This window comes from Hippopotamus amphibius, chromosome X, assembly GCF_030028045.1.
Source record: "Hippopotamus amphibius kiboko isolate mHipAmp2 chromosome X, mHipAmp2.hap2, whole genome shotgun sequence".
Lineage (NCBI taxonomy): Eukaryota > Metazoa > Chordata > Mammalia > Artiodactyla > Hippopotamidae > Hippopotamus > Hippopotamus amphibius.
The window spans coordinates 108,230,757-108,242,983 of NC_080203.1; the positions used below are offsets into that span (position 1 = coordinate 108,230,757).

Below are 12,227 nucleotides of genomic sequence, written 5' to 3' on the forward strand. Positions count from 1 at the left end.
GACTAATGTGCAAAGTCATGAAATCCTGAGACAGTAGCAGGGCATGGGGGGACTACAGAGAGTCCTTTGTAGCTGGCAACTCCATTCTATTTTACTTTTGTGGGCCTGGAACACAGATGTAAGTAGAGAAGCCTGAGCCCTCAGACTGTTTCCCTTCTCTTCCTATCTCCGACATCGTGTTGCAGAACTAAGGGGTACTATGATCAATTGTACGGGCCCTGATGGTTTTCTTCTCTTGGAAAATTTAGAGGATAGATAAACTGTGAAGAGGAAGAGGGGTTGGGTGGGAGGAGGCTTTGTGGAATCTGGTGGAAGATGATAATTGCCAATGCAGTGAGTAGCGGAGGGACACATCTGCAGCAGGCTGGAATGAAGAGTATTTATAGCACAGATGTTGGAGAAACAGTCACCTCCCAGTAGCTAAAAGCATTGGCAAGAGGGTAAATCTGGTGATTGGGTATGAAAAAAAGCAAAGTAAGAAGGGGACTGATGACTGCTAAAAAGGTGGCATGGTAAATTATGACCAAATGACCACTCCTCTGTGGTCTGGTTAGCCTCTGCCTGTTTCTCAAACTATGGTGGCACGAAGATAGCTGGAGATGGCAGTTGTTAGCATGTGAGACTGCCTTTTAGTGAAATAAGTCAGACAGAGAAAGATGTTATATATGGTATCACTCTTTGTTGTCTCTTTTATGTGGAAAACAAAAAAATAAAACAAAAGAATCTATATAATAAAACAGAAACAGAATCACAGATTCAGAGAATAAACTAGTGGTTACCAGTGGGGAAAGGAAGAGGGAGGGGCAAAATAGGGGTATGGGATTAAGAGACACTACTATGTATAAAATAAATAAGCAACAAGGATGTATTGTACAACACAGGGAATATAGCCATTATTTAAAATATAGTTATAACTTTAAATGGAATATAGTCTACACAAATATTGAATCACTGTTACATACCTGAAACTAATATAATATTGTAAATCAACTATACTTCAATTTAAAATAAACACATTTTAATTATTGTATTTTTCTGAATATTCAAAGTATGAAATGCACAATGCAGGAAAAACTTGACAACATAAAAATATATATATAATGAAAATTAAACAGTCTCACCGAGATGGAACAATGCCAACTATGACTCATTGTGTTTTAGATTCTCAGTTAACAACTCTTTGACTCCAGTGCTTCAAGTGCCTGTAAGACATATACAATGTACAGTTCTTTTTTAAAGGGAATAAATTCTTATGATGTATTCTTAAGTTATGTATTATATATTAGGTAGCACTGAAAATATATGAAAACAAAATTGTTATTAAATATGCAAACATTTCCAAGATCATTTTGTGGCTGATGGATGTATCATATTTGATCAACTCTAGGATGCCATTATTTATTAAAGGTAGAATTCTTATTTATAAACTAGCTATAGAGACTACCTCTTTTGGCTATCATTGGCTGCCTTTTTATGCTACCAAAATACTGTCTGTTTTAGATATTTTTAAGGTGAAAATGCAGTTAATCATTAAATGTAATGTCTGATAGAATGCAATGTACATGTAGATATATAATTAAATATTGGAAGAAAATAAAGAAAAATAGGAAAAAAGCCCTATAACTATCACTTTGAATTGTTTAACTTGGTGAAATTTCATCTAAAAAAAGGAAACCCCAGCAAATTTAATGTAAAGTGGTAAAGGACACCACTGAAACCAGAGAGATCTGAGTTAGAATTCCCTCTCTGCTATTTAATATCTGTTTATCTTTTGGTAACTTAGCACCTCAGCTTTCTCCAGTGGAAAATGGGAACAATAATTGTTATGTTGCAGGAAGTTTTGCAGGAGTCAGCAGAATGGAATATGTAAAAGCACAGAGCCCAGTGTTTAATAAATGGGAACTCCATTCCTTTCCCAGTAAAACAGTAGGGAATTGTGACATTATTTGGGTTCTAAAATTATTTAAACTTCCTAAATGGAGGTAGAGATCTGAGAAGATCCTCAAGATATTCAAAACTATAATCCATTGCATCTTCAGAGTAGAACTCAGAGAACTTTGATAAACTACTGTACTTCGAGACAGCTCCACAGGCAGGAATCCTCAGGATGGCTTTTGCTTCATGCTGGCAAATGCCTATTTGGACAGGCTCTGGGAAACCCAATAGATCATGAGCCCCATAAAACTGTAAAACTTAACGATATATAGTATTTTTCACCTTGACTGTACATTAGAATCATCTGGTGCTTTTAAAAATACCAAGGAAGGATCCCACCTCCAAAGATATTAATTCATCTAGATTGGAGACCCCAAATCAGTGTTTTACTGCTGCTGTTTGTTTATTTTTTAAACGCCGCAAGTGATTGTTATGTAACTGTCTTAGGGTAAACATAAAGGCTTGACTCATATAATTTCTACCTCAGTCTCTTCTGTGACCAGAACATGACCAAATACTTCCTTCTTAATATTCTTTTCATATGAGATGTTAACACATTACCTTGCACTACATTCCTTCAGCATTCCAATTAAAAATGTTAGTAGATACAATGAAACAAGAAGGATAAAGGAAGACAACACTCATCATATGTTTTAGACTAGTATGTCAGATAGTTGGTGGATTTCTTACATCTGAGCCTATGTATCTATCATCCTGAATGCTTGAGGATCTTAAGGAATAGACTCTTTTAGGTCCAAAAATGACTGAAATTGATAGACTTTATGAGATACTTCTATTTTGATCCAAAAAATATTTTGACATTTAGTATCTAGCTTCAAAATACTTAATTTATTAGATGTTAATTTTTTTTTAATTCGTGAAATTTTATTCAAAATTAAATATCCTCATAGGGAAGAAAACACTAATATTCCATAATAGTTGTCTCTATCTTTGTTTCAATCACAAAATGTATTCAATTTTAAAGGGAAAATTACAGCTTTTTAAAATTCAACGTGTATTCAATATTATTTATGTTAATTGAAATTGAAATGTGCAAATGTGAGAAACTATCAAAATAATATCTTCATTAATGTAATAAAATATTTGCTATGTCCATATAGTGCATTTATTTTTCATGATAAATGTTTTTAATTCTAGGCAATTTGACAGATCTGTTGAAAAATGGCGGCGGTTTCATTATGATATGAAAATATTTAATCAGTGGCTAACAGAAGTTGAACACTTTCTCAAGAAGACACAAATTCCTGAGAATTGGGAACATGCCAAATACAAATGGTATCTTAAGGTAAGTTTTTGAGATCTCTTTTTTCCAAGTTGTTTTTATCTCCACCACAGCATCATGACTGCTTAACTTCTTTAAGTTCAGGTTGTGAAGGATGATGGAAATTTATAATTCTTAACTGTTGTTGTCAGTAGTGCACATACTAGACCTTGTCGTGATGATCATTTGGGAAGACTGTGCAGTGGACGTTTTGTGTCAGGATGAGAGTCTAGACATAACTGGTTTATCTGATGAACTGCAAAGTGTAATTGAATCTTTGATACAAAGAAGCATCTTACAGCAGGGTGTCCTGTGGCTTTGGGGCAATGTGTGCTTTTGCCTTATGTTGGATTTTGTCCAGGAGGAGAACTTGTGATATACTTAGCAGCAATGTAGTTGCTAGAAATATCCATCATGATAAAATTACAGTTCTGTTTCCCTAAAGATAATTCGTGGTGATGTAGCAATATTTCTATATATTCTATTGACAAAATACCTTCTGAGATAGTCCAGAGGCCAAAACAATGCAGAGTTAATTGGTGGTACTTACTGACTGTTTTATGGGTTTTGTTAATGGAAATGCAGCATATGGATTATAACCAGCGTACAGTTTAATTTCAACTTGCTGTGTCTTTTGATTATGCAGATAAAGATAAAGTGAATTGTAGAGGTTATAATTTAGGTTATAAAATACATGGCTTAGGTATAAGAAATATTGTGTTTATTATACCAAATCTTAAGTATTTTTGGAACATTTTTTTAGTTCAAATTGTCCAGGTAGCAATATTCAATCAAGTAGATTTGAACTATGGCCAGTTTTTGAATGCCAGAAAATACTGATTAAGACAGATGAAAGCGAAGAAAAGGGTAATGTATTAAATAGTGCAGACATTTCAAAATGCCGGATTCGTAAAAGCAATATCATTTTCAACGTTACAATTCTCCATTCTCGAATGTTTTTTGCATAGCAAATGTGCATTTTTATATTAAGAACGAAAGCATTTAAACACCTATGTATGTGTAAGCTATATAAACGGAAATATTTTATAAACATAGAAGAATTTTAAAATCTTGTGTAATTATGTGTATATCAATCACATTTTTATACACATCAGCATTGGCATTACCGATAGAGGAAATTTGTGGATTTTCCAATCTGCCATCATATCGAAAATAAATTTTGTAATAGCACTAAAGTGAATTTTGAGCTAATGCAGCATCACTAGGTCTCTGACTCAAAGGCATAAATATAAGAAATATAAGGCGTTCTTGGGGAGATTTATAAATCTGTTGCAATTTTCAAAGGTATCCATCACAAGGTAGTTATACACATTAATCTGTTTTTGTTATAAAAATAATATATATTCATTATGAAAAAATGAAGCCATGTAGAAGTATATTGTAGGTAAATATGTATCTACCTTCTACTCTACAGAGGGTAGTGATTTTAATATGGATATTGGTGTATATTTCAGGTTGGCGTCTCACTCAGAAATGGATACAGAAGGTTTATTAGGGAGTGCTTTGGGGAATTGAGCAATTGGTTTATGATGTTCCTTGGTATAGTTTTCTTCATGTTTCTTATTCTTGAGGTCTGTTAAGCTTCTTGGATCTGTGTGTCCATAGTTTTCATCAAATTTAGAAATTTTAAAGGTGTTATTTAAAAATAATATTTTTCTGCCCCTTCCCTGTTTGGGGGACTCTGATAACATATATTAGGCTACTCACTGATGTTCTGTTCTTTTTATTTTCAGTCTTATTTTCACTGTAATTCATTTTACATAATTTCTGTTGTCATCAAATGGACTATTCTAATCTTTTACCATATCTAATCTGTGGTTAATCTCATCTAGTGTATAATTTTAACCTCAAACCTTATTGTTTTGTGTGACTCAATACATTGCTGAAATGCGACCTGAGAATTTTAACATCTTCCACGTCTCTACTCAATATGTCAATCTTTACCTGCTTGAAAATATGGAATACAGTTATAAGAACAGTTATAATGTTCTTGTCTCCCAATTCTATCATCTATTTTGGGTCAATTTCAATTTTTTTCTCTCCTTGTTTTGGGTGTTATTTTCCTGCTGCTTTGGATGACTGGTAATTTTTGACTGGGTGCCAGATGTGAATTTTAACTTGTTCCATGCTTGATATATTTGTGCAGATAAATATTATTGACCCTTGTGCTGGAACACAGTTTGCTTAGAAGCAGTTTGATCTTTTGAGTGTCTTCCTCTTACACGTTTTGAGTTTTGAGCAGGACAACCTAAGTCTAGGGCTAATTTTTCTCCACCACTGAAGCAAAACCCATTTGAGTATTCGCTCTGATGCTCTGTGAATGTTTTCCACTGTGGCTGGCAGGAACAGTTGCTATTCCCAGCCACACGTGAACCCTGGTGATTGTTCCCTTTGATCATTTTGTGCAGTTCTTTCCCTAGATATTGGTAGTTTCTTCTCTTATGGGAGCTGATTGGGACTCAGCTGGAAGGGCGTTCTCTGTAGACCTCCAATGTTTATTCTCTATGTATTTGTCTCCTCTCTGATGCTCCGCGCTGTGATTCTTGCCACTTTGGTCTCCTTGACTAACTCCATCTCCTCAATTCAAGGAGACCCCCTGGCTTTGTGAGAGTGCCTTCATCCTCTGTCATAGCTTGAAATCTGTCCAGACAATAGGCTGGAGCAACTGTAGGACTCACCTCATTTGTTTCTAATTACCCAGTGTCCAGTGTCTTAAAAAACATTGTTTCATACATGTTGTTCATTTTTTAAAAATTTTAGCCAAGAAGTTAAACTTGGTCCCTGTTACTCCAACTTGGCCAGAAGCAGAAGTCCAAAACAAACAATTTTGATGTCATTTGATATTTTAGTATGTCTACTTCTATGCAATCATAAAACTATATAACAATTTTAATTGCTTTGAGAATGACTAAAGGTCTCCACTTCTTGACACTGGGGTTTCATTGTAATTGATGAACATTTATCAAAACTTTTTCCCCTTAATTGGAGAGTTTCTTAGAGTACTATTTTATTTAGCCTGTTTTTTACTCGAAATAAAAAAGGGAATTCTGGGTATCCAAAGAGAAGTTTTTCTAGCTAAGGAACCGTGAGTGAAATCACAGATATTCTAAACCGTTATGGTGTATTTTCCCCCTGGTGATAAGGAAGGTCCACAATCATGCACGTACACGTGTGCATACCTGCATAGACACACATACACATACAACACCTGGAGTTATCTTCCCGTTCCGGTGAGTCTCAGAAAAAAGGTCCAGAAAGACACTGTAAGGCACCTCCATTGATAAGACAAATGGAATCTGTGGTAATTTCTGCTGTCTTGGCCATTATCATTTGTGAATTGACTAATAATGAATAAGAGAGTTTAAATTTTTGATGAGAAATTATCTCAGGAAACAGAATGCAGATGCTGCCCGTTCGCAGCAGACAGATTTGTTGCCATGAACCAGTAATGGTTACTTTAAGGAAAATCAACCAAACAGCCCATGTACTAAACACATATTTACAGGGGTACACTGGAGTTTAAAGCCTCATATGTATAATTTTCAGCAAAGCTTTCATATCTAGATATGAAATAAAATAATAAACAGGAACGTTCCAAGCTTGTCTATATATACTTCTATCGAACTGCATTTTATTTATCTTTTTAACTTTAAAAAAGACAAATCAGTGTCCTACTGACACTTGATGTTATTATTCAAAGTAAAGTTGCTGCCAGTACTGAAAAGATCATCTGGTTCCGTGCAACTCAGCTATTTTTTCCCCATCACAAGTGAATGATAAAATTAAATATATTAATTAATATTTTTCAAGATATTCCAAAAATATGTCATGCCACCATGGGGAAGCTATTAAAAATATCACATTTTTTTACATGAGAAAATATCAATCATGTTATATGCTGCTAAAATTGGTCTGTTAATAAGCTCATTCAATTATTTATGTATCTCTTAAATATTCATTCAACAAGCAGTAATTGAGTACATATGCAAAATTTTATCACCCACAAAAATATCGACATGCCACATTAGTCTCTAGTGGAAATTTAGAAGATTGGTTAAGAGGTTGGAAGCCACATTCAGAAAGTGTGGATTCAAATCCCAGCTCCTTTAATAGCTGTAGAATCTTGTGAGGTGTCTTCAATCTCTGTGTCTCTGTTTTCTCTTCTCTTAAATAGTCACAAAAATGCGATGTGCGTAAAGTACTTAGAATTGGATTCTCCACAAAATAATTACTCATTAAATGTGAGATTTTACCATAACTAATCACACTTCCTAAGTGATTAGCTTGTATATATAAGAACAAAAGTGCATTTGCTGAATTGCTGTCCCCAAGCATCTGAAATACAGATGGAATAACCAGGCATTTTCAATAATGCTTACTTTCATGACTTATGATGTTTTCTCAAAGTATAGCTCTTGGATTAGAAAGTGAGGAAAATTCCAGTTCAACCAAACAGATCTTCCTCAGAAAGCTGACACATCTGCCTCCTTTAAGAACTAACAAGAATAAATGTTAATGGGAGTTTTCAAAGGGAAAGCTGAGCACCATAAAGGAAAGTTATGAAAATAATGTTAACTCATCCAGTGACAGGGTGAATTGGTGCGCCAACAAGTACCTTGAGTGAAAACAGAAAAGTGGAAATCATAACATGCCCTAACATTTAGCTTACATGTTCTTCTAGAGTAGAAAAAAAAAAATGTTTTAAAACACGCGCTGTTATTTTAATGGAGCTTAAAATTCTTGAAGTTGACAGTAGAAATAATAAAAATCAAAATTATATTGAGTATTTAAAACAGTGGAATAAACTTGCTATTAATGGAAATGGAACCTGTTTATTTGATGGGACAGTGCTGCTTAGTGAACCATATTAAAAATTAACAGCACTTTCTTAAGAACGTTGCCATGGACAAGCCTGAGACCTTGAAATCTTAAGAAATTCCATTTGAAATTAACCTAAAGAAGTAAACAGAAGTAGGATTACTTAGATGAAACTTTTTAGGCTTTAACTCAGGGAATTATAAGCAAACATAGGGAGTGAAACAGCAATGTGTTCTTGTGACATTAGTTAGCTGCTATTTTTAGGCAAAATATCATGTTAAAATTAGTCTTTTGGTATATCTTTCAATGGTACTGTGTTTTACCTCTTCATAATATATATTGTATGGTAGAAGTACAATATAGTTTTGTGTATTGCTGTAAATAAATTCAGTTAAAAACTGTTTACTTTTTAACATAATGTTTATGTTCATCATCAGACCTCAAAAAATAGTTTAAATTCATGTTCTAGTGAAGCAAAATACACTTTTTCTTTTCTCAAATTGGAAATTTGCATGGAGAATGCGAAATTACATATAAACTGTATCGTCGTAACATGAGAACATTACCGTGACCTCTCAGATAAGGAAATAAATCAAGGAAAAAAGGCACTAGTTCTTGGAGTTGGGGGAGAGAAGGCAAAGAAAGAAGCATCTAAGAGAGTCAAAGATAACTTTAGCTGCTCTTCAGCTCTGCCTTACCTTAGCTATTTGTGATGGAAGAAAGTCCTAGAGCGCTTTGTAAAGGACCCAATTCTTACAAGTTTAGATTCCAGGAACACACTGGAGCTGGGTAACTCCTGCCCAAAAGCTTGAGACAAGTGAGTCCATAAATAAAACCTGTCTTCCTCTTACTGGAAATACCCAGAGTTTCTAATTATTCTCACCCTGCTTTCTGAGCTTGCCGCCTAGAAAGCCCTCAAGTGGTAGGTGCCATCACTGAAAAACCATTGGCTTGCCTGGAAACAGAGTGCTGAATGGATGTGCATAGAACCCTGACACTGTCTGCTGTAGTGAGTGTTTGTATTTTTATTTGCATGTACTTTAATACCTAATTGGTAATCTACTCCCCCAAAGGACTCTATAGGAGATAACTGACTTTGAATTAATATGGAGTGAATCAAAGGATATCTAGAAAAAGGCATATGGTGTAAAAGACCAAATTGCATACAAGTATGTTTTCTGTATAGTCAGTTTTTACAGTGCTGATTTTACCAGCTGGCTGGTGAGTTTGAAGGCTTCTTAACAGCCGCACTGCTGGGACTCAAATGCTGATAGAAACTTTGATGGAAAAATCATTTGAGTAAAAATGTCTGCCATCTGTTGCCCTTCATTGGGACCCCAGTGTTGAGAATAATTCATACTATTGCTGGCCCTTTATATTTCCCCAGCAGTAATAAAATTTCATAAGATTTTGTTTGGTGGTCACAAAGCTACCCTGGTTTCTGTAACTAGAGGATGTACACTAACAGAAGGGAATCAACATGAAAGTTTACTGCAAAGAGAATTTGTCTCTAGTCACTTGCTTTAGGATTACAATGATGTGTAAGTATGGGAATACATCTTAAAGTGGGCTTTCCAATGTTATTAGCTGGTAATGGCATGAGAAGTCAGTCTCTTAATACAGTTAAACAGTTGGGTACTTCATTCTTACGTAAATATCGTTAGCTTTTTATTGCTGCTTAGAAACTCCTTTATAACTTCTTGGCTCCTGTGCATCTTTTCAGAAGTAGTAATAACAGATTTATTGGGAGTATGGCAGAGTGCAGAAATTCAGAGAGGGGCTCTAAATTGTTGCCTATCAAATGTGTCTTTCATAAAACAAGTATATTAAAATAATTGGATAATCACAATGGCTTGTTCTTTAAGTTCTGTTGTCCAGCATGGTATGTTTAAGAAGATGAGAAATTGCTCCACATAATGGAGATGAAGCAAGAACCAAAACTGTAACTTACTGTAATAGCCACAGTGGTAAAGAACTGCTTAAAATGTATGAAAAAACATATCATCCTTAAGGCATCTCCATTCTTAGAGTAAGAAATTATTAGGAGAGTAATAATCTACCAAAAAAAAAAAAAGTGAAGCATACTTGTTGCAAATTCCAAATTGGAAAAAACCCTCCTCACATCAACATGGAAGCAATATGAAGCAGAAATTATTTAAGGAAAAATAAGATTAATGTTAACATAAGCAGTTTTTATGAAGTGCAATGCTTTGCAAAGAGGAAGTTCCAGCCACTCTGATCTCACTGATGTTTCTTCTCCCATACCTTCTTACTATTCCTTCTAGTGCTAGTTCCTACCATTAAATTTACATTTCTCTTTGCTAGAGGGATCTACTCTATCCCTAGTCTTTATCCCCTATGTTCTAATCCCTTCCCTCTCAGGACTTTTGTATGCTTCTCTTTACTTACATATGTCTCTGTTCTGATGTTATCTTCTCAGATACGCTTTTTGTAAATTCTCCTATATTAAAGAGATCACACACACACATACACACACAGAGGATTAATTTCTCTTGAAATTTTCCTGCTTTACATTCTTCATAACACTGTCAATTGCTGAAATTTTAATGTATGTTTGCAGGTTTATTTTCTGTATTTCCCACTACAATGTAAATCTTTCAGAGACCTGTCTTTCTTGGTCACTAATACATCTTCAGTACATAGAACAATCTCCTTATACATAGAATATGTAACACTCACTATAATGAATAATTGGAAAAATGAAAGGATTATCTTTTCATCATATTATTCCCTTAGACAAACTATCCCTAAGCTTGTCCTTTCTTCCGTTTTTACCCCATCTCATATCCAAGAAATCCTTTCTTCCATGGAGCTGCCCTCTCCTCTTCTTTGTACGGAATACTTGAAACTCTCATATTTGCTGAAAGTTTAATAATATGATGGCTTCATTCTCTGACCCTTTGAGTGTATCATAAATATCAAAATCCATTCAACAAATATTTAGCGTAAACCTGCTGTGTGCAAGGCAGGCACTTTGCTTGCTACTAGGGATACAGACTTGGCAAAGAGCCCCCTTTCCCTTAATGAGCTCACAGCCTCGTGTGTTCAGCATATGAAGGCCAAGGTCGAAACACATGGCAGTATGTAAACAGTCTAGAAAGTCCTGAAGCCAGCCTAGGAAGATGGGTGTTCTTTCTATAGCAGTGATTTGTGTCCCTTTAGTATTTCTTGCCATTCCTTCATTACACCTCTGGGATTCCCAAACTCAATTGGGAGAACGAGATTTGGGGAAACAGAAAAGAGCAGTACTGGGAAAGGCAGCATCAGGAAAGAGCTAGCTATGAACAAGTCGTACAGAGAGAGGGAGAAAATGTTCTGACGTGAGTTGTAAATTTTGAACGATGATAAAATTGACAAATTATAGTACAAGAGGCCTGTTCATAGATGAGTTGGTTCAAAATGAAGTATTCATCAAGCTGAATAGCAAGTATCTAGTCATAAGAATGGTAAATCTTCCTACTGTATAACCAAATTATAGGTACAAGCCAGAGCCCGGGATTGTTTGCAAACATCAGAGTTAACAAATTTTTAAAATTCTTGCTCTTTTGTGAAGCTGTAATTGACAGTACTATACTGGCAATGAATTTGTATTAAGGTATTCTGATCAAAACCAATAAGGAGGAAAGATTCAGGGACATGGGTAACTGAAAAATAGTAGATAAGTCTGACATGAGTGCATTTGAGACTGTGTGGTGGCATATTTCACCTTGAGGTTTTATTGGCTCACTATTACTTTTTATTTGTCAATAAATAATTTTAGTTTATAACTTTACAGTCCTTGAAGTTTTAGTTCCCTCCCTGTCCTAGATTTTGTCATTCATTTTACTTAATCAGACTCATTTTGAGGAATATTTCAACCTGAAACAAACTTACATGCCACTGTAGAATCTAAGATTCCATGTGGAACACTGAAGCTGGTCATTATTAGGACTAAATAGCTCACCTATGACATCCCTCAGATGTTTGGCAATTAAATGAATTTGATGTAATACATAGTACACTAAATATTATTGACCCTATAAATATTAAATTCTTCAGAAGAGGCATCTTATGGGGCCAAATCCTGCCAGCTGCCTATTTTTGCAAATAAGTTTTATTGGAACTCAACCACATTTATTTACTGTCTGTGGCTGCTTTCTGGCTACAAAGG

At 34.8% G+C, this 12,227-nt stretch overlaps 1 protein-coding gene across 5 annotated transcripts in view; it reads left to right on the forward strand.

Annotated features, from left to right (window-relative positions):
• DMD (dystrophin) overlaps positions 1 to 12,227 on the forward strand; it is a 1,940,210-nt gene that overhangs the window by 890,300 nt on the left and 1,037,683 nt on the right. For all 5 annotated transcript variants that reach the window (XM_057717394.1, XM_057717395.1, XM_057717398.1 and 2 more), the window contains one exon: positions 3,094 to 3,241. In XM_057717394.1, the coding sequence (XP_057573377.1) occupies positions 3,094 to 3,241 (148 nt within the window). The remainder of the gene's footprint in view (positions 1 to 3,093; positions 3,242 to 12,227) is intronic.